Source organism: Kogia breviceps, chromosome 12, assembly GCF_026419965.1.
Source record: "Kogia breviceps isolate mKogBre1 chromosome 12, mKogBre1 haplotype 1, whole genome shotgun sequence".
NCBI lineage: Eukaryota > Metazoa > Chordata > Mammalia > Artiodactyla > Physeteridae > Kogia > Kogia breviceps.
The window spans coordinates 20433062-20460143 of NC_081321.1; the positions used below are offsets into that span (position 1 = coordinate 20433062).

The 27082-nt window shown below is 36.6% G+C and overlaps 1 protein-coding gene across 2 annotated transcripts in view; it reads right to left on the reverse strand.

Moving 5' to 3' along the window:
* Positions 1–27082, reverse strand: part of ITPR2 (inositol 1,4,5-trisphosphate receptor type 2) — a 526733-nt gene that overhangs the window by 76254 nt on the left and 423397 nt on the right. For both annotated transcript variants that reach the window (XM_059081164.2, XM_059081169.2), the window contains 4 exons: positions 21007–21182; positions 9333–9497; positions 5914–6109; positions 1332–1424 (listed from right to left, as the gene is read on the reverse strand). In XM_059081164.2, the coding sequence (XP_058937147.1) occupies positions 1332–1424; positions 5914–6109; positions 9333–9497; positions 21007–21182 (630 nt within the window). The remainder of the gene's footprint in view (positions 1–1331; positions 1425–5913; positions 6110–9332; positions 9498–21006; positions 21183–27082) is intronic.

Genomic DNA, 27082 nt, shown 5'->3' on the forward strand with positions numbered 1-27082 from the left:
TCATTGCTGGAATATGTGAGGAAGCTGAAGAAATTGGAGGTATATAAGCCAGAGGATGCATGTAAGGGGATTTTAGAAACTTCAGAGCATGGTAAAGCTACACAAGTAGAGGAGCTGGTTTGTGGTTTATAGGCCTGAACTGGGTACCCAGGAGGTCAGGGGGGAAAGAAGTCTGAGTGGCAGCTGTTCACAGTGCCTGAGCTGCTGGGACGTGGAAATGGAACATATGCATGTGTTTAATTCTCCCTTTAAGTCATAGAGCATGAAACATGTAGTCAGTAGAAGAGACTGTCCATTTTTGTTGGACTTCAAGCAACAGTCCGACATCTTAAGGCAAAAGGCAACTTGGGGAAAAAGGCTCTACCATTATGACCAAACAATGCGCTTCCAGTTGGAAGTGGGGAAATCCATCCTTACGCTGTACTTAACTCTTGCTTCCCTCATTTTCTCTGAGTCTGATTTTACCCTCTGTAGACACAACAGAGACTAAATCTATTCCTTTTTTATACACAGAACTCTTGAAATATCTAAATGCTCCCTAAATCTTTGCTGCTTCTGGAAACAGATCACTAAGTCCTTCTACAGTTCATTAAATTTCACACATGCCATTGTTTCCAAATTCCTGCCACATCCTTTGAGAACAGTTTAGAGTTTAAAAAATTCTTTTTATATGCATGGTTCCATTTGTTCCTTTGGAGGCAGGGAAAGTATCATATGCCCTATCTATCTATCTATCTATCTATCTATCTATCTATCTATCTATCTATCTACCTAGCTATGTTCCTAGATAGATCTCCCTCTCTCCCTCCCTCCCTTCCTTCCTTCCTCTCTTTCAGGACAAGCCATCTGAACAAAGTCCAGGAAATTTGCATAACATATGCAAGACATAGACCTAGAAAGTGGCAGGTCAGGGATTATGACCAAGCCTTTTGAGTTCTAAACCCATGCTTTTCCATTCTTTGTTAAAGGATGGATTCTTCTGTTAAAGGCAATATATTCTTAGTTAAAGGCTATACAGTGGAAAGGGTCTTGCTTAGTGTGGTATGGTTTTACAATATGGTAACAGAATTTTTAGCAGCATGTACCACAGGGTAAATTTGATAAATTCTCATGATTAGAAATAACGTAAGGAACAGGGTGAGGATACAAAATGATGGATATGAGAATCCTTTCTCTAGTTTGAAACTTTTAGGTTCTCCTACCCTCCATTCTTCTATTTCAACTCACCATGAAATTTTTAGAGCAACTCTCTAACCTATAATAACTTTAATCAAATAAACCTAACTTCAGAAGTATCGAGTTCATGCTGTCCTGGAGCCCTTCTTACAGACCTGTATTTGAAGTTGGTACTGTGGGTGAGCAGTTGTCCTTTTCACATGTTCCCAGGATTGAAGTGAAAGTCATAGCAGGAACTGCATTGCTACCTGAGAACACACAATGGAGACATGGTATAGAGACAAATATGCAAGTGACAAGAAATGAGCAGACGAATTACAAAGGCACATAAATAAAAGGTGCTATTACTCCAAATTAGCTGTGTTCCTAAAGTTTTAGTTAAGGTAGGGTAGAACTCCGAACACAGTTTTGCCTACTGAATCAATTTTATAAATAGATGATAGGTTCATGGGCCAACCCACTAAAAGCCTTTTCTGTCTTTCTAAAGTGGCTGACATAAACTACTAATAACACTGCAGGCCCTAACCACCATGTATACCAATGTTGCCATGGCCAAATGCATTCAGGGCTCTGGCTTGGAAATGCCAGAAACATGTTCCCCCAGTGTAGCTGGTAACCCTGAGCTCTCAGCCACTGGTGCCCATGGCTGAGGTAGAGCGAGAAGGAGGTGGCTTCTCTTAACGGTAAACTGTGGGTTCCCGGGAATAGGACATCAAACTTTTCAGGGAAGCAAGAATCTTCTGCCAGATCCCTGTTCAGGATCTTTTCTTCCTTAGCCCCCAAGGATCCATCTTTACCCCCTATCTCCCTGGCCCCGATAGGAAAGAAACTAGTAACCTTATCTGTGTAAAACAAGTTTCATATAACAAATTTTGTTGTTAGTAACAAATACAACATGAAGAGGTTTGTTCCTCTCAAACCTGTTTTTCACACGAAGCCACCAAGGAAAGTCCCGGAAGGTGAGGGGAGAGGATTAAGTTCATTTTTATGTACTGAAGAAATATTCAAGTGCATTTCAGGGCAGCACCCACCAAGGTTAGCCTGATTGTTTGATGAGGTGAAGGCGGAAGTGGGGAATGGTGGCTGGAGTTTGGACGTGTGATGAGGAGAGAGACCGGGACTGGAGTTGCCACTAACACAAGCCCTGGAGCTGAGACAGCTCGTGTCCATGAGGAAGGGAAGCCGCAAACTTTACCTCCCCGCGCCCTGACTGGGGCAGCATGGCAGAAAGGACGGGTATATCATGGGGTGGAGCGAGCGTCAAGTGGTCAGAGAGGTGGGGTTCCTGAGTGTTCCCCAGGAGCCATTCCGTTAATTAATATTTACTGATGTTGTGCTAGGCTCTGAGGACTTGGAGTCAGGGCCTTGGAGAACCCACAATCTATTAGAGAATACAGAGAAGTACAGACATAATTATAGTTGAATGGAGGGAGTGGGGTACATGTAAAGTGAGGTAGTGCATTCAGAGAGGGAGAGGTGAATTCTAGAAAGGAAAAAAACAAAGGTTTTTGGAGAAGGATCCATCTAGAGGAGACAGGATTTACACACAGGAAGATGAGGTAGAGGGTAAAGGGGGCAATTCCAGGTACAATCGTATGACAAAAGGTACAGAGACCAGCAAAGGCACAGACAAGGCAGAGCTTCTAGGCTAATGATTTTAAACCAAGCATCCCACAGCCAGCCCAGGGCCCAGTAAAGTTTTCAAACCCGTAAGACACAGAATCAGAACTGTGGTAGGAATGAAAGACTTGCACAAGCAGAAGAGGGGCTGAGCGGAGGGGGAAGCCACCTGGGAAGTTTCTGCCGTTTTCTGGGGAGAGGAAATGAGGGTAGAAACAGGAGGGCACCACTGAGGATGGGGAAGAGGGGGCAGTGCGAGAGACGCTGAAACCTCTGCTTGTCAACACTACCCTTCCGCCAACTCCTTGGGCTTGTCTAAGACATGGATTCCCCAGAACACCAGCAAGTGAAGGCTCCTGCATCTACAGAGTCAGATTCCACTGGTGCCAGAGGTGGGATATGCATTGGCCTAAACTCCCAAGGCCATTTGCAAATTATTGGTTCTCTGCTCTCATATCCACCTGTGATGCTCCTGCCATTCAGCTCTAGAAACTCAGCCTCCTCTCTTTGTTCACTGATTTCTGCACATTCACTGAAGAACTGTGCACTTCTACATTCCCAATTTCACTTGCTCCCTAGATGTATTATGTTTGATAATTTCACTCAACTTTGGGAGAAAATTGTTTTGAATAATGGAAAGAATAAACTTTATGCCAGCTATCCACAGACATAAAATATAGTATTAGGGATTAAATTTAAAATGTTATGAAAATATGAGTGCTTCTTCCAGGGCATGGTACCACATACTATACTCTCTATGAAACAAAAACTCTCAGTCTATGAAGAACCAAGAGTTTAACTTTGTTAGCTGTTCTTGTATGCCAGATTTTTATAGTATTTACAAATGCTTTCTCTTGTTTAACAACTTTTAATATAAATATGTATAAATATTTTTAGTGAAGATCTTGACATTTTAGCTTTCGTGCTTCCTATTTTGTAAAAAACAGGAAAGAAGATTTTTTTATATTTCTAAAGAAAATATATTCATAATATAGTGATGCTAACTTACTTTTTTAAAATTGGAGTATAGTTGCTTTACAATATTATTAGTTTATACTGTACAGCAAAGTGAATCAGCTATATGTACATATATATCCCCTCTTTTTTGGATTTCCTTCTCATTTAGGTCACCACAGAGCATGGGGTAGAGTTCCCTGTGCTATACAGTAGGTTCTCATTAGTTTATCTATTTTATACATAGTATCAATAGTATATATATGTCAATCCCAATCTCCCAATTCATCCCCCACCCCCGTCCCCCTTGGTATCCATACGTTTGTTCTCGACATCTGTGTCTCTATTTCTGCTTTGTAAATAAGATTACCTGTACCAATTTTTTCAGATTCCACATATATGCGTTAATATACAATATTTGTTTTTCTCTTTCTGACCTACTTCACTCTGTATGACAGTCTCTACGTCCATCTATATCTCTATAAATGACCCCATTTCATCCCTTTTTTATGGCTGAGTAATATTCTATTGTATATATGTACCACATCTTCTTTATCCATAACTCTGGACACTAACTTACTTTTTAAATAACACAATTAAAATTATTTACTACAAGATTCATAAAACAATAACGACTGTACACGTTTGAATTCAGAAATTGTGATGCTTCAGTGTCAGACTCACTCTGTACTGAATAACTCAATGTGACCATGCCTAGTAAATAATTAAGACAAAGAATTTTGAGAACAGATAGTTTATGATTTGTAGATAGTTTAGTACAAGTGGAGTTTTGGAGGTATTTATATACATGAGCTTCTCCTCCAAATATTTACACCTATAAAACTCTAGACAAGGCTTCCCTGGTGGCGCAGTGGTTGAGAGTCCGCCTGCCGATGCAGGGGACACGGGTTCGTGTCCCGGTCCGGGAAGATCCCACATGCCGCGGAGCGGCTGGGCCCGTGAGCCATGGCCGCTGCGCCTGCGCGTCCGGAGCCTGTGCTCCGCGACGGGAGAGGCCACAACAGTGAGAGGCCTGCGTACCGCAAAACAAACAAAAAAACAAACTCTAGACAAAGTAACATTTAAGGGAGAAAAAGAAAGGCCATAACAGAAAATATACCATGTGTCTGTGAATAAAGACTACTACCTAGGTCTGAAATTCAGCCTCAAGTTTAACAACTTTCAATCTATGTATACGATGTTTCTATTCCGTGCCTTGATTACTTAGACTAAATAATAGATCTAAATGCCACTTAATTATCCCATATTCTAAAAGCACCAGTCATTAAATCCTGCTTTTAAATTTGATGGTTTGAAGAAAGAGAGAGTCATTTTGTGGTTTCCCTCCTCTGCAACCCATAGGCAGTGGAATTACCCAGAGAAACTACCAGCAAAGTGCAGAACTGCGATGTCCATCCAGCAAAACAGGAGAGGAGGAAAGAGACTAAGAACAAAATTTAACCAAAACAACAAAATGTAGGAAAGGGGGAAAGAAGAAACCATTAGGGAGCATAATAAATAAAAAATCCAAAGTAAGATGGAAAGAATCACCCCTCATACCACAAGAATCACAGTGAGTATAAATGAGTGATGTCTAATCATTCAGAAAACAAAAATAAATATCACACAGAAATTCTGACAGCCACATATTCATGGACAGAGCTCCTTAATGACAATATTTTGAGCATTTTTCTATAGCAAATTTTCTGACTATCTGATCGTTTCCAAATCAAAGCATTTATACTTTTCAACTATTCAAGTATAATATAATGTACTGTGAGCAAACATGTATGAAATAATGGTTGTGAACGATGCTGGAAGTTCTTGGAGGAGACATCCCCCAAGAGAAGGAATTCCAAAGCTATTACCCTGCACTGAAATTGCCAACTGTCCCCGGGAGTACAGTCAACACTGTTGAAACTTCTGTACTGAGACTGAGCTCAGGTGATGTTTCTTGTATGAAGATTTTCCTATGCACACTGTCAGCTAACATACAGCATAGGGGTATTTCACACTCATGAGCTCTTAGTGAACAAGAAAATGTTTTCAAAGGAATGAAAGAAAACATTGCCTCCATCATCATTCATCTGTGATCCTCTTAGCAAGCAATGTACCAGTTGGAGCCACCATCAGAGCAAGCTCATTTAGTGGTAACAGCAATACCTGTAAGGGGAGTTCTGTTTTTCAGCCTATCCACCTCCATAGTGAAGTCATCCTTCAGAAAAAGGAATCCAATAATGGAAAACAGGTAGACAAGGATGAGGGCGAGGACTGCAGTTAGAATAATGGAGCGGCCATTCCGTGTGACACTTTTTATGACATTGAGCAGAGTCTCTTCTCTATATACTAAATCAAAAAGCTACAAAAACAAAGAGAACAAAAACAAGGAAAAAAATGCAATGAAGCAAAGGGTGAATAAATACAAAGGTAATCACAAATACAAATGCAGGCCATTTTATCTGTGAAAGAATAACAGTATAAATAACACCTTAAAAATGAACCAAAATATGTATTTCTTCTCCAGTTTGAATGTATTAATAAACTGTTTTTGAATAAAGATAACTCTAACACAATGTATAATGTGCATCTGTTGGTTTCATAACCAACATAATATCAATTTTTTAAGACATGGTAATAGCATAGCTTCAAATTTGAATTTAGAAAAATTGTAATATGATACATAACCAACTTAGCTACTTATTCCCTATTTTTAGTCTTTCTGATATTCTGCAGTTGCTTCTAGAATATGTAAAATGGCTAACATGAGAATGCTGAATTAGGGAACTAACTGATGAATAATTGAAGGATTCATTCAACAGATTGTTTAATCAAGGGATTAGAGGTGAAATGACATGAATTCACTTTTATGAGCCCACTAAAATAGAAAAGGTATGAAATTTAAAAATATTTGAGAAATGCAAACATCTTTCTTACTAAACAGGTAGATTCAGGGCAAAACCTATTACTTTAGTATATACTTTTGGAAACAGAAGTATAAACAGAAATATAATTCACAAGTGTTAATTCGCTTCCTCTATGGATAATGGATTATTATCCATTTTGTGTTTAGTAGTAGAAAATCCATATGCACTAGTCAAGAACCTAGGTATGTGTTTGCTATCTGCAGTCAACTTTAAGAACAATTTTATTTATTGCTATATTTAAAGCTGAAATTATACATTCGCAACTACATGTTTCATTATTAAAAGTTGGTTAAAAGCAATATTAACATTTACTTTAGCGAAGGCATAAGTATCAGTTTGGAAATGAATAGTATTTTTGATGTTGGAATAACTTGGGTTTGTTTTCTGCTATCTATGGGGAGTGATTAAAATTTCTGGGATGGTTGAAATGATTAATACCAGTGTCACTCATCCCTTCAGAAACACCAGGGCCTTGTACTCTGTTTTTCAGAGTTTTGAGGCTTATACAGTTACTTTCCAACTTAACTATAGTCTTGCAAATAATTGCTGTAAATATATTAACTTGTTTGCTCACCTTAGGACACTGATGTTTTTTGATGGTCAAACACAAAAACATGTTTAACTATTTTGCTATCTGTTTATCTCCTGGAGCGAGATACAACCTTTAGAAACAAAGTCCTATTCTTCCCTAAAGACAAATTAAGTAATGCAAATTCAGCTTCCAAATTACTGACCTGGCTTATTTAACTTATTTAAGCATTTAGTTGACAGAAAGGAGATTTTCCCTCAGCTGAACAATGGCTTAAAGAAAAGGTCTGGAAATGGTTCCAGATCATTTCTGGATAGTTTACGAAAGTTTATAGTTTTTAGAAGCCCATAGGATACTTGATGAAAATGCATATTCCTGGGCCCTATTCCATACCCATGGAATCAGAATCTTGAGAATGCAAAGGTATTGATGTTGGACAGGTGAACGCTTCCTTCCATTTATTTCTCAAAGGAAAATCTAGAGTGTGGTTTCTGTTACTGGTTAAAGGATTGGCAATTGTGGACACAACTGGGAATGCAAATTCATATATTTTTTAAAACATAAAAATATATTTAAAATACATTTAAATACCATTTTGACATTATGTCCGTTAAAATTTTCTTCTAGTCCTCTAAACATGAAAATGGAATATATCCTTTTTTTAATCAACCCAATGAAAACAAATTAGCATAAGTGTTGTATGATTTGAAAAAGATGAGAGAAAAATGCAACTGGAAATAAAGGTTAACGTAAATTAAAAGTAACATTACTATTAATAACTCATACAATAATTCAAATACACCTTTATTTTGTCAAAAACCTTTCCTTAAATAACGAAGATTTACATATATCATTTCACATGTTTTTCATATTATTTCTTTAATGGGTCTTGATATTACTAGTCTCTCATATTACCCCTATCCATTTTATAGACAAGCAGGTTGAAGTACAAAAACATTATAATAAATATTACATATTACAGTCAGGGAAAAGTGCTGGGTATAATAGACCTTTACATATCATAGGCAGATTTTTTAAAATGCAATTTTTGTGGTGAATTAGAGCAAAGAAGGAATCCATTAGGATCCTTGGATCAGAAAAGAAAGTCTACTTTTGATGGCTGAATACTAATCTAACTTAACTGGCTGAAAGATAATTTTGTATCCTTATGTTGATAAGGGACAAATCCGCTCTTCACTGTGGCTCTTTCAAGTGTTTTAGGGTAAACAGAAAATTAGCTTCTTACTTAATCTTCCTACATGGGTGAGCTAGGTCACAGGGAAGCAGGAGGCAATGAATTTGCCCCTCATGACCCAAGCAAACCAGGTCAGCATAACGTTTTTAGATCTTCAGCTTGTTTTCAGGGATTATTGCATTGGGTAGTGTTCTCCTCTGCATACCAACTGTGAGCTGAATATATAAATAAATTGCTCCTCTGGCATCATGATGCTAACCTGGTAATGCTCTAAGTTTCAAAACATTACCATATAGTTGTATTGACTCCTGTCCTGGTTTATGGCTATAGAACATATATGTAGGAAGAAAAACTGATAACCAGCAAACAAACAAAACCCAAACCAAAATGCAACTTTAGAAGAAATCTGAAAATCCACTTAATGAATAGATATATGTAAATAAACTTAACAACAACGACATATTAAATTTAAAACTATAAGACTGCCCTTAAAACAACTCATCACCTTTTTGCTAAGTTGGCTTTCCCCCTCATTTTATTTATATGCCATTCTAAAGATACACAGAATATTTGCTGTTATAAATAAATACAATGAATTCAGTACCAAGAAAGCACATCCCTTTTCTTGTTGAAGAATCTCTAAGGGACATATGATTTGGCAGAAACCCAAAGCAGCCTGCTATACAAAGCCTGGGTCAAGAGATGGGTCTCAGAGAGAAAATAAAGAATTGCACCACCTATGTCGTTTCTCAGAGAAAAAGACTAAAAATAATAATAATGTATGATTTTCCTAGGCAAGTCTAAAAATAACATAATTTGTCCTAAATGCCAGACTCTGCTTAAACAAAAAAAAAAAATCAAAGGAAGAAGCATAAGAAGCAGCAGCGCTATGTATTTTTTTCAGCAGTGACTATCCATATAGCAATGTACTCACCAGGAAGCTATAGAAGAATTCGTGGACAAAGAGGCCCAGCATGCAGACCAGGACATACGCTACATGGTAGAGAAAGGCCATATCCAGGATGACCGCTCGGTACCCTCGGGTGAACGTGCCACGATTTCCGACAAAGCTCACCAGAAATACTATTTTATTACAAAGCTAAAGGGAGGAAAAGATTCGATTTTACTGTCTTATTTGTTCTGAAACTCACAAAAACAGCATGTCATTGACAAAACCTATTATTCACAAAGTCTGTGGTTTTCTTTTATGATTTCTCATTTTGTAATTTTTCAGCACGGCTTACAAATCTGCATGTAAACACCATACAGACAAACCCTGTATTCTTTGCAGTTCCAGGAAAAGAGAGGAAGAGTGATTAAGAGCCCCAGCTCTGCAATCAAGACAGACGTGAATTTAAACCCTAGTTTTCTCTCTACTATTACCTGACCTAGGCCATGCAACTGTAGGCCTTGGTTGTTTCTTCTCAAAAATTGGAATAAAGGAATTCCCACCTCATAGAACTCTTCAAGGAATTAAATGATTCATAATGCATATGAAGGCCTTAGTACAGTGACTCTTGAAATATTACTCATTATATTTTCCATATTAAAAGCAATAATGCAATGTTTTTATTATTATACTATAAATGAAATAGAAAAAGATATTTTCAGAAAACATCCAGAGATTTGTCCTCGATTTTTTTATCCTGGACTTTCTCTACTGAATATTATTTTAAACAAGTAGGCCATTAAAAATTATTTTTGTATTTAATTTACTCTACATTCATAAAAAATATAAATATACTTCTCTACCTAGATTAAAATAAATATAATACTTGCATGTATCTTCTAAGTTCTATATATGGTAAGTCTTCAGTAAACGTTTTGGAGTGTTTATTATGCTTGGTACCATGCAGAACAGGGGTCCCCAACCCCCAGGCTGTGGACCGGAACCAGTCTGCAGACTGTGAGGAACCAGGTGGCACGGCAGGAGGTGAGTGGCGGGCTAGTGAGCGAAGCTTCATCTGCTGCTCCCCATCACTCCCATTACCTCCTGAACCATTGCCCCCAACCCCGGTCCATGGAAAGAGCGTCTCCCGCAAAACCGGTCCCTGGTGCCAAAAAGGTTGGGGACCGCTGATGTAGGGTATTCAAATTAAAAATACCTTTAAATACAGAAATTTAAGATTACACTTAAATACAGAAATTTAAATACAGAATACAGAAATGCATACTGAGGTTCTTTGGCAACGGTACCATCTTTGTTTTTATATGTCCAAATCTACCTTTGGGAAGACAGCTTGCTCTTCGCAACATCATAGATTTTTTTCCATGTATATGAAAGAAACTGCCTTATGGAATCATTTTAAATAACATAAGAAGGAGCACAACACTTTGGGCAGAAGTAAAATTTGACAGGTTGGAACAACCTTTTCCTTCCACTTTCTGAAGTCCAAACCAATACAGATAAAATGAGAAAAGGTTTATCATTGCACGTTGTGAAGATAACCAAACCAAATCAACAACGGAGCAATTAAAAACTTCAAACCTTTCCTAAGTTTGCCCGATGTTAATTAAATATCCTCTCAATAATAGATATTATCAATTTCATCATCTTGTTAACTTGGATAATGTTAAATAGGAAGTCTTACTTCACTATTTGGTGTTACATCATCATATCTTTACATTACTATTAAATATAGCTACAGTATTAATGGGTGTCTTTATGTTTACTATCCAAGAGCAAGTTTAATTCATTCACCCATATCATCAATATGAAATAGAAATAAGAAGTTCTATAAAAAATAAAATTAAAAATTAAAATTATGACTTTTCAGAAGGATGAATTATATGTTGAAGACAAATTGTTTAAACGTTGTGTCTTTAAACTGAGTCATAAAAAAATTATGCAGGAAACCTATAAGTCCTATATACTTATAGGAAAAGGGATACATTGAATTCAGGTTCTCAAGAGCAATATAGTTCAGTTCTCAAGTAATGCAAAAGCAAGGACACACTTCTGCCTAAAAGGGCCTCTGCCATTCTTGCATGAAAAAGAAAGATTCGCCTTATTTGTTTCGGGTTAATTTTTTTGAACCTTGACCTAAGGCTTCGTATTGATGAATATGCTCCTTTTCTCTTGATGGAGCCAATGCTGGTAGCGGCAGCCACCTATTTCTGCACAGATCAGAAACAAGGAAACTGCTGTCTTTTAATTTTGAAGTATTCATACCATGAAGAAATAAGTGTAAGTATAAATGATTTGGGTAGGTAATTAATTATACAGTATAGTAATATTTTCATAGATACTTTATATTTCATTGATATGTCTTTGCAGGACTCTTTTTTAAACAGTGCAGCATAGTGGAAAAACCCTGGCTTAGAAGTTGGGTCATCAGGGTCCCAGTCTTGGCTCTGCCACTAATTACTTAGGTAAATCCTCCTGGAGTCTACAGGATGCATGCACTCAATTCTAAAATGAAATGACTAGAAGGGAATAAGCCTTAAGGTGCCTCACAGCTCTAGAAGTCTATGTGGTGTCCCTTAAAGTTTGCTATTTTATGTGACCACAAAAATTTATGGCTGCCTTTATATAATCCTTTTTGTCTTATTTGGTTCTATGTCCCTGATCAACAATCCTATCCCCATCTTACATTGTTCCTATTTATTTTCCAGCAATAATTATAGCAAAAAAAGATTGTCTACTGTTTATTAAAAAGTAAAATTGAATGTATTGTCTTGAACTGCAGTTTAACTATATTACTATATATTCATCAACCATCAACCTTCTTACTAAAAATTCAGATTATTTGATTCAAAAAAAATCTCCATTTCAGTGATGTTACATCTTGGGCAGGACAAGGTTCTACGGTCAAAGCGTGAGGCAAAATTGTCACGTAGTCAAAATCACCCAAGAAATCTTTTAAATTGCCAGCAAAACAGTACATTAAACAAGGGTGGTGTAAACGGTACTGTCCCTTACTAAATTCAACACATGCTAGTATTCTCCCAGCACTGGGGCAGTTTTCTGCTTCTGCAACTGAATATCAGGAGTGGGAGCATCAGTGACTGTATTATATGAAAAACAGGGAGTGTGTGTGTGTGTGTGTGTGTGTGTGTGTGTGAGAAAGGACGAGAATATAAATGTTTTGACTCAGTATATTTCACAGGTGTTTACTGTATTATTTATTATAAAAATCTAAACAATAAGAATTAATGAAATGGTTAAATAAATTATATAACATCCATACAACTGGTTAATACTATCATTATTAAAATGAGATTTACAAATAAGTTTAATGGTATGAAAATATATTAAGTGATCCCAAACTGATAAAACATGTTTATATTTGCCAAAATAATGTTAATTTTCATTAGCAATAACTAAAAATGTAATGTAGAGGTGGGAAGAAAACTGTACTGGGTTATAAGATATGCTTCTAAAACAGAGAAGAACATTTGAATTTTTAAAAACAACTCAAATATTGAGGTAACCCCTGTGACAAGACAGAGAAGCAAGCTGCATGCTAGATAAAAATTTTTTAGAAACCAGCAAAGATGATAAAGATGAAGCACCATAATAAGCAGAAACTGATAATACTAAGTGCTCAGAATATAGATTGAGGTTTTTCCTTCCACTTGATTCCTTTACCAAAAAAAGGACTTTCTGTATTTGCTTAACACTGTGAAAGACACTGAGTCAGAAACAAACAAGTCCCTGTGAACCAAAATATAAACACTTTTATGATCATGACAGCAATGTTTTACAATTAAATCCTACTTCACACATTATCATGCTATTGTTCTGTTCTAAATCTTCACACTAATCTTCTGAACTGATCTTCTCAACAACCCCATGAGGACAGACTAGGCTTTAATATCTTCATTTCACTGATGAGAAGAACGAAATTCAGAGGCTTGCTATTTACCTACGATCTGGAATTCTGATGCTCATTAAGGCTTAACTCTCGGGTAGACAATTTTTTCCTGTTTCTGATACCTATAACTTTAGCAATTATAGTTGCAGCTGTTACACAATGCAAAGTTTTAAGTGTAAATTAAGTTAATAAATGCGTTAAAATCTAAGGGACAAACATGATTGATTTATGTTTTCTTTTTTTTCCTACCTCCTAGGAAATGATAAACCATAGACAGTTCTGTGATGAGCCTGTTATGTTAAATGTTAAGGTAAATGATATTTGCTAAAATGTTTTTATTAATCTGTATAGTATCAAAACTATAGGTAAAAACTCTTCTATCAATAACTATCATATGAAAATTACAATTATTCCATTCAATTTGTCCCAAATCAAAAAGCTAATATTTTCTTTGGTCAAAATGCCCTGGACAGGCAGATCATAACGTATCATTTGGGGGCTGTGCAAATGAGTGTTTTATGCTGTGAAGGCTATTAGACTACCCACAGATTCACATAGTTAATAAGAAAATTATATCTCCATGTAAATTTCTTCTCAGGAAGAAATTAAAGTATAACACTTGCTGCTCTTATGAAGTTATTTTTAAAATTTAATTAATTATTTATTTTATACAGCACGTTCTTATTAGTTATCCATTTTATACATATTAGTGTATACATGTCAATCCCAATCTCCCAATTCATCCCACCACCACCCCCCACCCCACTTTGCCCTCTTGGTTACCATACATTTGTTCTCTACATCTGTGTCTCTATTTTTGCCTTGCAAACCAGTTCATCTGTACCATTTCTCTAGATTCCACATATATGCGTTAATATACAATATTTGTTTTTCTCTTTCTGACTTAACTTCACTCTGTATGACAGTCTCTAGGTCCATCCATGTCTCTAAAAATGACCCAGTTTTGTTCCTTTTTATGGCTGAGAAATATTCCATTGTATATATGTACCATATTTTCTTATCCATTCATATGTCGATGGGCATTTAGGTTGCCTCCATGACCTGGCTACTGTAAACAGTGCTGCAGTAAATACCGGGGTGCAAGTGTCTTTTTGAATTATGGTCTTCTCAGGGTTTATGCCCAGTAGTGGGACTGCTGGGTCATATGGTAATTCTATTTTTAGTTTTTTAAGGAACCTCCATACTGTTCTCCGTAGTGGCTGTATCAGTTTATGTTCCCACCAACAGCGCAAGAGGGTTCCCTTTTCTCCACACCCTCTCCAGCATTTATTGTTTGATTTTCTGATGATGCCCATTCTAATTGGTGTGAGGTGATATCTCATTGTAGTTTTGATTTGCATTTCTCTAATAATTAGTGATGTTGAGCAGCTTTTCATGTGCCTCTTGGTCATCTGTATGTCATCTTTGGAGAAATGTCTATTTAGGTCTTTGGCCATTTTTTGATTGGGTTGTTTGTTTTTTTAATATTGAGCTGCATGAGCTGTTTATATTTTTTGGAGATTAATCCTTTGTCCGTTGCTTTGTTTGCAAATATTTTCTCCCATTCTGAGGGTTGTCTTTTCGTCCTGTTTATGGTTTCCTTTGCTGTGCAAAAGCTTTTAAGTTTCATTAGGTCCCCTTTGTTTATTTTTGTTTTTATTTCCATTACTCTAGGAGGTGGGTCAAAAAAGATCTTGCTGTGATTTATGGCAAAGAGTGTTCTTCCTATGGTTTCCTCTAAGAGTTTTATAGTGTCTGGTCTTATATTTAGGTCTTTAATCCATTGTGAGTTTATTTTTGTGTATGGTGTTAGGGAGTGTTCTAATTTCATTCCTTTATATGTAGCTGTCCAGTTTTCCCAGCACCACTTATTGAAGAGACTGTCTTTTCTCCATTATATATCCTTGCCTCCTTTGTCATAGATTAGTTGACCATAGGTGCATGGGTTTCTCTCTGAGCTATCTATCTTGTTCCATTGATCTATATTTCTGTTTTTGTGCCAGTAACATATTATCTTGATGACTGTAGCTTTATAGTATAGTCTGAAGTCAGGGAGTCTGATTCCTCCAGCTCCATATTTTTCCCCTCAAGATTGCTTTGGCTGTTCTGGGCCTTTTGTGTCTCCATACAAATTTTAAGATTTTTTTATTCTAGTTCTGTAAAAAATGCCATTGGTTATTTGATAGGGATTGCATTGAATATGTAGATTGCTTTGGGTAGTACAGTCATTTTCGTGGATTCTTCCAATCCACGAAATGGTATATCTCTCTAACTGTTTGTGTCATCTTTGATTTCTTTCATCATTGTCTTACATTTTTCTGAGTATAGGTCTTTTACCTCTTAGGTAGGTTTATTCCTAGGTATTTAATTCTTTTTGTTGCAATGGTGAATGGGATTGTTTCCTTAATTTCTCTTTCTGATCTTTCATTGTTAAAGTATAGCAATGCTTTATTTCTGTGCATTAATTTTGTATCCTGCAACTTTACCAAATTCATTGATTAGCTCTAGTAGTTTTCTGATGGCATCTTTAGGATTAGTTATTTATAGTATCGTGTCATCTGCAAACAGTGACAGTTTTACTTCTTTTCCAATTTGGATTCCTTTCATTTATTTTTTTCTTCTGATTGCTGTGGCTAGGACTCCCAAAACTATGTTGTATAAGAGTGGCAAGAGTGGACATCCTTGTCCTGTTCCTGGTCTTAGTGGAAATGCTTTCAGTTTTTCACCATTGAGAATGGTGTTTGCTGTGGGATTGTTGTATATGGCCTTTATTATGTTGAGGTAGGAGGTTCCTTCTATCCCACTTTCTGGAGAGTTTTTATCATAAGTGGGTGTTGAATTTTGTCAAAAGCTTTTTCTGCATCTATTGAGATGATCATATGGTTTTTATTCTTCAATTTGTTAATAAGGTGTATCACACTGATTGATTTCTGTATATTGAAGAACTTTTGCATCCCTGGGATAAATCCCACTTGATCATGGTGTATGATCCTTTTAATGTGTTGTTGGATTCTGTTTGCTAGTATTTTGTTGAGGATTTTTGCATCTACATTCATCAGTGATATTGGTCTGTAGTTTTCTTTTTTTGTAGTATTTTTGTCTGGTTTTGGTATCAGGGTGATGGTGCCTTGTAGAAAGAGTCTGGGAGTGTTCCTTCCTCTGCAATTTTTTGGAAGAGTTTGAGAAGGATGGGTGTTAGCTGTTCTCTAAATGTTTGACAGAATTCACCTGTGAAGCCATCTGGTCCTGCACTTTTGTTTGTTGGAAGATTTTTAATCACAGTTTCAATTTCATTACTTGTGATTGGTCTGTTCATATTTTCTGTTTCTTTGTGGTTCAGTCTTGGAAGGTTATACCTTTCTAAGAATTTGTCCATTTCTTCCAAGTTGTCCATTTTACTGGCATAATGTTGCTTGTAGTAGTCTTTTAGGATGTTTTGTATTTCTGCGGTGTCCATTGTAACTTCTCCTTTTTCATTTCTAATTTTATTGATATGAGTCCTCTCCCTCTTTCTCTTGACGAGTCTGGCTAAAGGTTTATCAATTTTATTTATCTTCTCAAAGAATGAGTTTTTAGTTTTATTGATCTTTGCTATTGTTTTCTTTGTTTCTATTTCATTTCTTTCTGCTCTGATCTTTATGATTTCTTTCCTTCTACTAACTTTGGGTCTTGTTTGTTCTTCCTTCTCTAGTTCCTTTAGGTGTCAGGTTAGATTGTTTATTTGAGATTTTTCTTGTTTCTTGAGGTAGGATCGTGTTGCTATAAACTTCCCTTTTAGAACTGCTTTTCCTTCATCCCACAAGTTTTGGATCATCGCGTTTTTGTTGTCATTTGTCTCTAGGTATTTTTTGATTTCCTCTTTGATTTCTTCTGTGATCTCTTGGTTATTTAGTAGCATATAGTTTAGCCTCCAAGTGTTTGTATTTTTTAACTTTTTTCCCCTGTAATTGCTTTCTAATTTCATAGCACTGTGGTCAGAAAAGATGCTTGATATGATTTCAATTTTCTTAAATTTACCGAGGCTTGATTTGTGACCCAAGATGTGATTTATCCTGGAGCATGTTCTGTGTGCACCTGAGAAGAAAGTGTAATCTGCTCTTTTCAGATGAAATGTCCTATAAATATCAATTAAATCTATATGGTATATTGTGTCATTTAAAGCTTCTGTTTCCTTATTAATATTCTGTCTGGATGATCTGTCCATTGGTGTAAGTGAGGTGTTAAAGTCTCCCACTATTATTGTGTTACTGTTGATTTACTCTTTTATAGCTGTTAGCAGTTGCCTTATGTATTGAGGTGCTCCTATGTTGGGTGCGTACATATTTATAATTGTTATATCTTCTTCTTGAATTGATCCCTTGATCATTATGTAGTGTCTTTCCTTGTCTCTTGTAACATTCTTTATTTTAAAGTCTCTTTTATCTGATATGAGTATTGTTACTCCAGCTTTCTTTTGATATCCATTTGCATGGAAAATCTTTTTCCATCCCCTCAGTTTCAGTCTGTATGTGTCCCTAGGTGTGAAGTGGGTCTCTTGTAGACAGCATATATATGGGTCTTGTTTTTGCATCCATTCAGTGAGCCTGTGTCTTTTGGTTGGAGCATTTAATCCATTCATGTTTAAGGTAATTGTCGATATGTATGTTCCTATTACCATGTTCTTAATTGTTTTGGGTTTGTTTTTGTAGGTCCTTTTCTTCTCTTGTGTTTCCCACTTAAAGAAGTTCCTTTAGTATTTTTTGTAGACCTGCTTTGGTGGTGCTGAATTCTCTTAGCTTTTGCTTGTCTGTAAAGCTTTTGATTTCTCCATCGAATCTGAATGAGATCCCAGCTGGGTAGAGTCATCTTGGTTGTAGGTTCTTCCCTTTCATCACTTTAAATATATCATGCCACTCCCTTCTGGCTTCTATATTTTCTGCTGAGAAATCAGCTGTTAACTTTATGGGAGTTCACTTGTATGTTATTTGTCATTTTTCCCTTTCTGCTTTTAATAATTTTTGTCTTTAATTTTTGTCAATTTGATTACTATGTGTCTCGGCATGGTTCTCCTTGGGTTTATGCTGCCTGGGACTTTCTGCGCTTCCTGGACTTGGGTGGCTGTTTCGTTTCTGATATTAGGGAAGGTTTCAACTATGATCTCTTCAAATATTCTCTCAGGTTCTTTCTCTCTCTCTTCCCCTTCTGGAACTCCTATAATGCGAATGTTGGTGCGTTGAATGTTGGTGCATTTAATGTCGCCCCAGAGGTCTCTTAGGCTGTCTTCATTTCTTTTCATTCTTTTTTCTTTATTCTGTTCCATGGCAGTGATTTCCACCGTTCTGTCTTCCAGGTCACTTATCCATTCTTCTGCCTCAGTTATTCTGCTATTGATTCCCTTCTAGTGCATTTTTCATTTCAGTTATTGTATTGTTCATCTCTGTTTGTTTGTTCTTTAATTCTTCTAGGTGTTTGTTCTTTAATTCTAGATCTTTGTTAAGCATTTTTTGCATCTTCTCAATCTTTGCCTTCATTCTTTTTCTTAGGTCCTGGATCATCTTCACTATCATTATTCTGAATTCTTTTTCAGGAAGGTTGCCTATCTCCACTTCATTTAATTGGTTTTCTGGTGTTTTATCTTTTTCCTTCATCTGGCATATATTCCTCTGCCTTTTCATTTTGTCTATCTTTCTGTGAATGTAGTTTTCATTCCACAGGCTGCAGGATAATAGCCCTTTTGCTTCTGCTGTCTGCCCTCTGGTGATGAAGAGTCATTACTTATAGTGGAACTATTCTCACCAAACCAGGCAGAAGTTATCTTTTTATCCTGTCCCATGAGGGGCAAAAGAAAAATTCTCTCAATGTTTTTGTTTTTCCCAATAGACTTTAAAATGTTATTCTGTACCTCTTTATATATCCTTAAAGCTTCTGGATGGCAAGAACCACAAATCCTCTATTATTATCAGTGTCTATTAGATAACAGAGACCCAATAAATGCTGTTATTTTGGTCGAATTCTGTCTCGCTATTATTTCATTTATCAAATTTGGATTTTCTCACTTGGATTAATATCTTATTGAGGATCAGTTATCAGTTTAGAAATATTACTTGTTTCTTCAAATAATTGGGTTCAACAGTCAATGTATTTTTTAAAGAAAAAATAATAAGCTGGATGCAGTAACAGGCTTAGAAAAAAATCAGAGAAATCCATGAAGATTCCTTAATTCACTCGGTTGGAAATTTCACAAAAGTAGCTTATTTCCAAAGCACCGAAAGTACTAGTTCAGTTCACGTAAACAATTTTTGAATGTTTAAGTGCTAGGCATTAAGGTGGAGAAAAATGGGGTAGGGAGTGAGTGAGGTAGACAGGATTATATCTATGAATGTGACAACCCCTGCCCTCAAGAAACTTACAGAATAATATGTTTGGTACTTTACAGAATTCTTTACTGATAGTGCCCTTTGTATGTATAGTACACTTCCCTTTATTCACAATGCTTGAGGAATAATTGGTAATTTGGTGACCTGAATGTAATCGTTTAATATATATAAACATATAAATATATCTGTCACATACATATATGTATATATATGTATCCATCACATATATATGTATATACCTGTCATATATATCATGTCCAGTTTTTGAAGAATTATAATATTATAATGTATAATATTGTATATAATATTATAATGGGGTCAGAAACATAGATTTGGCCATACTAGCTTGGCTTTATAGTTCTCAAAAGTTTGGTTGATTATTTCATTTATTCATTTTCAATATATATTTGCCACCTTTTTTGTGTGTGCAAGGCACTGTAAATGTATAAGAATACAAAGATAATCTTTCACTCATTCATTAGTTAATTTACTTAAGAAATATTTGCTGAGTACCAATGATGTTCCAGACATTGAATGATCAATCATTAGTCTTACGAAATGTATAATGTAGTAGGGGAGATACCAGATACAGATATACACAGATACCAGAATATAGGATATTACGTTAGAAACCCAGTAAAAAATATAGAAAATGCTTAGCTATTGAGCAGACATATTAGCAAGATTTATTTACCTGCAACATGTTCTTTCATCAACCTGGTGATTTACCATTTCCTAATATCCCTTTTTAGCTGTGCCATACAAAAAGTTGTCTAGTCCCTTTAAAATTTTATCTTGGGCAAAATTACTGCTATTTGCAATAGTAATCTGGATTACTTATTCTAAACTTACCTAGCTCAAGTTGTGAAATGTATTCCCTTGCTCTAATATTTCAAAATTTTTAAAAAAATTTAAAAATTTAGTGGAAAAAAAAATCTCATCTATGCCTTACGCAAGTTAATAGGTTTTGTTCTCATAAAAAGAGTCCAACTTCATATTTTCTCTTACAGCAACCCTTTTCTTTTGGGCATTTTATAAAAGGTATTACTCACTTCTAAAATTCTGCTGAATATAATTTAATCTTTCTCGGATGATTTAGAAGTTACTTTAGGATGTTAACAGTGGCTCAGAGTCAATTTTGTCAATACCTATCCATATAGGATGCCAAAGGCACTAAAACTGGATTGGATTAAATTGACTGCAGAACTGGGTCATGCCCCAAATGCTACCATCTTAAATATATCAAATTTTCACTTGCCATTTTTCCTTTATCTCAAAAGTCAATAAAAAAGGTACAAGTTAAACTCTGATTAACTCGGATTCACAATGAATTAGAATTTACTGTATATACAGAGTTAAAGCATAGAGTTACATTTTTATATTTAGTAAACTTTTAATTAATCCAGAACAGTAGAAAGCTAAGTAAAGTACTTACATTAGCTGCACCAAGAAGTATTAACGTAGGCCCAAGACCTATTGTATATATTGATCTGAGCATTACTGATACAAGAAATGGCCGAATACCCACAGGCTTGGAGAAGAAAAACAGCATAGATGTGCAGATTGCAACTGCTATCCAAAGCAGAACTGAGAACAATGGTGAAAGTGTACCTGTAAAATGTGGAAGGAGTTTATTTTTACTAAGAACAAAACTAGAACATGTTAAAATATTTGCCACTCTACTTCATACAATATACAGCAAGATAAGCCCTAAGACAGTGAATTTCAAAATAACCCACTCTACACACTGTACACTTGGAGGAAATTCTTTGTACACATTACTCATTATTACATTTCCAGAAAGTTTGTGATGAATCCCAGGCTGCTTAAATACTCACCAGTCAATGCTCCTTTCATTAAGTCTGAGACTGTTCATCTTTCTCTCCTATGGGAGTTACATGCTAAATACTTTGGATAGAGGTATCTCACTTGCAAGTCTTAATTCAAAATTTATGATTAATGACCACTAAATGTTCAGCTAAATCATATGGAATCAAGGCAGTGAACTCATACCTTGTCCTGTTTTATTATTTTCAAGTTTTTATATTAGATTCCTCTAAAGAATTCAGAATGTAGAATATCCAGTCTTTAATAAAATAGACCTAAGCTTTAACTGTTAAAACACACAAGTGTATTTATGTGTATGAATACATATGTATACGTGTGTATTTAAAAGCCAAATCAACATCTAAAAAAATGTTCAGTTATTTACATCATCAGAAAACAGAAGTTCCAAATGTTTCAAAACTAAACTCCATTACAACAAAAATTTCTTTAGAAATGGCCCTAAAAAGGGTTCAAAAATACACTTCTTTTTTAAAAAAGGACAATTCATTGACGTTTGCTCGGACATGGGGATTCAAAGAATCCCCCTCTGAAGGTCATGTGGTGCTATATTTGCAGAAGTAAATTAAAGGGCAACACTCTTGGGCTGATTAGACCTCAAACATGTGTCTTTAGGCTGATGAAGTCATAGCGGAAACAATAAAATAGAGGTTTTCCACTAGTGATTTCTCTGGGCCACACCTCTTTTTATTATTTATAAAAGTCACTTCTGAATGCAAATACCACGAGTGCTCTGATGTGCAGAGTTTCTGTATTATTATGGAAACCATGGAATTATCTGGATTCCATCAGTGAATTCTGTACAAGCCTTTAGTTCATAGTGAGTGCTAATGGTTCAAAAGTAGGCAGGAAGATCCTGTCAGTCATTAAAAAACAAACAAAACAAAAGTCAGATAATGAGCTACACTGGCTTAGACAGGTTTACTTTTGCAATGTTGTTCTTATGTTATCTCTTCAAGCGAGCAGTGATGCAAGAAGATTGGGAGAAGAGATCTGATCTGCCCCCTTACCAGATTGATGATCTGATAAGAGTACTTTGAAGATGGTGGGAAAAAGGGGTAAGTTGCTTGCTCTGGAAATTACCTTCAATTCCTGTCCTCTGGTAACATGAACAAAATGGGTACCCAACTCATGTTTATTAAGACGCTGGCTTGTGAGCCCTCTATGTCTACCAAAACGTAACCTGATCACCCACAGCCCGGGCTTCACAGATCTGAAAGAGCCATGGAGAGAATGACGCCTTCAACCTTCTCTCATGCTTACTGGGGTGCCATCAGAACGTGAGCTCTGTCAGCGTGAGGACCACCTCTGGGCCTGTCCCAGTGCCTGGCAGGCAGTAACAAATAAATATTTGCTGACTAAACGAATAAACAGTAACATAACCTGTTACTTACTCATTTGGAGTAAGTAAATAAGTCTCCAGTTATAAATTCCCCAAGCCGTGGAGCTTCACTGTTAAGTTTACTAAAACTGCCGACATCTTTGCATACTTAAAAACTCTCAGCCACTCACTGGAGTCTTCAGTATAATTCACAAGCAATGACTTGGTGTGACATTCTTATTTTAAAAGTCTCAGCTTTGGCACTGATAGTCACACTGTGCACTGTCACTAATGCCTGATCATCTAACCACATCTTGACCACTCTTTTCCAGACAGTATCTGGCTTGCTGAGATTTCCCCTCGATTAAATATGAAATTATAACCATGAACTTACAGCTGGGCGTTTGATTCCTTTGTAGAAAGAACTCAAATGGTGTCTGGCCTAGTACCTTGCACAAAGTTTAGTGTTAAATATGTATTTGTGAATAGTAAATAAATTTACAAGTTACTTGAAGTGGCTATTAATTTACAGTTTTGTCATTTGACAATTGACAATAATTTGTAAATCATAGTCTATAAGAATGATCATACTGTTTTCTAGCTGAAGATTTGATGCTAAAAGAATAACCTGAAACCCTCTGACAAACTTTAGAGAAGACAGTATAGACTGTCAAAGCCATTTTTTATCCATTAAGGGTCGAAAGGTGGGACTGTCTTCTTAATACTTTATATTAATTTTCTATAATGAGCATGTATTACTTTTGTAACAGAAAACTTTTTTAGAATTCCTTCTATATATTATTGTGTTAGAAAATATAAAGTTTGTCCTTAATGAAAAAAATTCAAATAGAAAAATTGGAGACCTCAAGGCAATTCACCTCTCCTATCTATCTCAACTGACTTGTTTACACGTTTACTTAGAGAGCTTGCTGCTTATTACTCCCCTCTCTTCATTGCTCTGCCTCTTGCAGAGCCTCAGAAGAATTTCCTGTTTCCCCCACCTCAGTCCAACTAAAGTAGACCAGATAAATCTATGGGGGTTCTTTACTATTGTGCCTCCCTCCTTTCTTCGTCCCTTTACTAGACTGTAAGTTCCTTGAGGACAAGGACAACCTTCCCAACCTTTGTATCTCTAGGGCCTAACACAGTGCCTGGCACCTAGCCACACTCCATCAATGGTTGTTATTAAAATGAATGCGTTAAAACCACCCTGAAGAACTTATTTCCTTTAACACAAAGCACTTGAGGGAAAAAAGAATGACACCCAAAATTCGAACACAATATTCTTACAAAATCCCATGCTATCTGGATATAAGAAATTCCCATGGCAGCACTTTGCTCTGCTAACTGGTCTGCCTTTGCCAAACTGGACAGGGATGGTTGTCATGGCAACGCTCAACTTCTGAGTGGACATCTCGGAGACTCCCTAGCATCAACAGCTGTGGTTTCAGTCACAACCAGCGTAGCATCATACCTCAACTTTGGCACAAGTTTCTTTTTTAGAGAAGCACATGATAAACATATAAACCAGTCAACCAAACACGGAAACCCAGACCAAAACCTACAGCCACACGATAAGCCCTGGATTCCTGAAGAAATTCAGAGCTCTGCAAAGCCTGGCAATGAAAGGAGACTATCCGCAGTAGGGGTTGGGAGGGTGGGTGTCTTCTAAGCTGATCCCCTGAGAACCACCTTCCCCACTAAGTATCTCCTTTTAATTATTGTACACTACTACCCTGGTTGCAGGGTGACACTATTCTCTCAGTTAATATTACAACCCAAGTGTGAACCAGAGATCTGAGCACAACTGATTCCCAGTAGCTCATGTGTGGTCAGGCTGGAAAATACCCTTGGAGAAAGCATACTCAGCCCATTCCCCCTGCCACATCAGCCACAGTGACTCTGGAGCAGTTTGCGTTACGATCTGGGGTTGGGAAAGGTGGCCCATTTTGACCACAGGTCTTTTTTTGACCCAAGATTCACTAGGTGATTTTTGTGATCAACTTCTATACCCAGAAACCAGGAACCTCAGAGTTGGATGGAGTCTTCATATTTACTTATTTTTTTCTTTTTTAACTTTTTATTTCAAAACTTTCTGACAATGTTACAGTTGCGAATACAATACAAATTCCCATATACCCTTTACCCAGATTCCCCAAATACCTTACGTAATCACAATACCATGATCAACATCTGGAAATTAATATGATATACCACTTTGATCTATACATCTTATTCAAAGTTCATGGATTGCCCAAACAATGTCTTTTTTTCTGAACCAGGATCACACATTCTTTTTAGCTGTCATGTCTCTTTAGTCTCTTAATTCCTCAATATTTCTTTGACTTTCATAAGCTTCAAGAGTATGGGCCAATTATCTTGTAGAATGTTCCTCATTCTGGATTTGCCTGAAATTTCCTCAGTTTATGCATTTTTGGCAAATGATGCCATGTCCTTGTCAGCACATCATGTCAAGAGGCACTCGATGTTGCTATGTCTCATTACTGGTGACATTAACATTGATCACATAATTAAAGTGATTTCTCCACTTTAAAGTCACTATTGTTTCTTTTATAATAAGTATATTACGGAGAAATACACTTTGACTATGTCAGTGTCCTGTTTCTCATTATACTTTTTCATCTAACACTCACCTATTAATTTTAGCGTCCACTGATGATTCTTACTACTATATGATGTTCGCCAAATGGTGACATTCTGTTTCCATTATTCCTTCTACACGGATTAATTGGAATACTTTCTCTTCTATCAATATGGACTGCTGGATTCTTATGTTATTCTATGGGTTATTACGTATCACTGTCAATATTTCTTCTCAAAATTTCCACTGATGTGGCCACTGGGAGAGCTTTCAAGTTGAATCCTGTGTTCTCTGACATGTCCCCATCATTTTTTTTTTAGCACTTTTTGGAAGGAATCTTATGATCAACTAATTCATCTTTAAATTGTCTCAAAGTGCTCCAGCCATGCAGTCATCTGGCCTACGCGTGATAAAACCCAGGGTTAGAGACTTGCACGTCCAGCACAGAATTTACCTTCTCCAGCCAAGTGTGCTAGTCAGTCTTAACTTTGCTTCCTCAGCCCTCCTAGCTATGCATAGCATGTAACTGAAGGTTGGAGGCTCAGCTAATCCTGACCAAAATTGTAACCTTATTCATAGAGCTATAATTAAATAACCCATCTAGAACTGTAATCAGATTACCCAAACAATCTGCGGATTCCACATTGCCAAGATGGCAGCTCATGCCTTCCCTTCCCTCTTAGTGCCACACCCACACCCAGATACCTAAGAGTGAGCCTCCGTCTTGGTTACTACTCTTAATGTCTATTCAGTCCCTTTTGAAGAGTAAAGTCTGCATCTGCACCTGACAATGACACAGCATGTTTTCCTGCCTAGTCTGTGTTAGTCCTATTTCCTTCTGAGGCTGGAGCCTCTTTCCAAATTCTACTATGTATGTGGTTTCAAGTTCTTGTTCAAGGACCAGTTGTGTTAGCAACACCTTGGGAACTTGTTAAAAAAAAATACACAGTTCCAGACTCTACTCCCGAATTATTGGGCAAATCTTCCTAAGCCTCTAAGTCTTTATTCATGAGGATGAAGTACTTACTTTATGGATTGTCAGGAAGATTAAATGAAGTTATGTATGTGACGTGCTTAGCATTTTGCCTGAGCCTATCTAAACGGTAAACAATAACAGCTGCTGTTATCCTCATCAGTTTTACTATCATAATTGTTATTAGTCAGGCAAATATGAAAAAATGTAGCAGGTGTTCTACTTTCTCCTGCTGAGTAAAGAGTAGATGTCCAGAGGGGTGGCAGTGCCCATCTCCCTGATATTTCATGTACAATTGGTGGCAGCAGAGGCTGTATACTCTGGCTCTGGTAGTCTCGTAAGGGATATCATGGAATGGAACTCAGGGAAGATGATGTCTTGTATAAAGGGTCACCTGTTACCTACACAATCCCAACCTAATCATCCACGGAGAGAAGTCCTAGATTGTAAACAAAAGCGTTAACCTTCTACTCTGAGATCTGCCATTCTTCAGCTTCTCTGGGCTTCCATCTCTTTATGTGTCAAGTGATGATATTGATATTAGATGATTCCAGAACTGCTTCCATATCTAAGACGTTATGCGTCTATTAACTGGGACACTACGATCTACTCTCAGCATTCCGTGTGCAGATGATACTAATTGATCATTTCCGGCTGGACTTCTCCCCGTAACAAGAGTTACATTCTTCTGCGCCAAGAGGGCTATCATCACTAAATGAGACTAAACACAATGAAGAGAAAGCTGGTTCCACTTCCTGCTGTATCTGCAA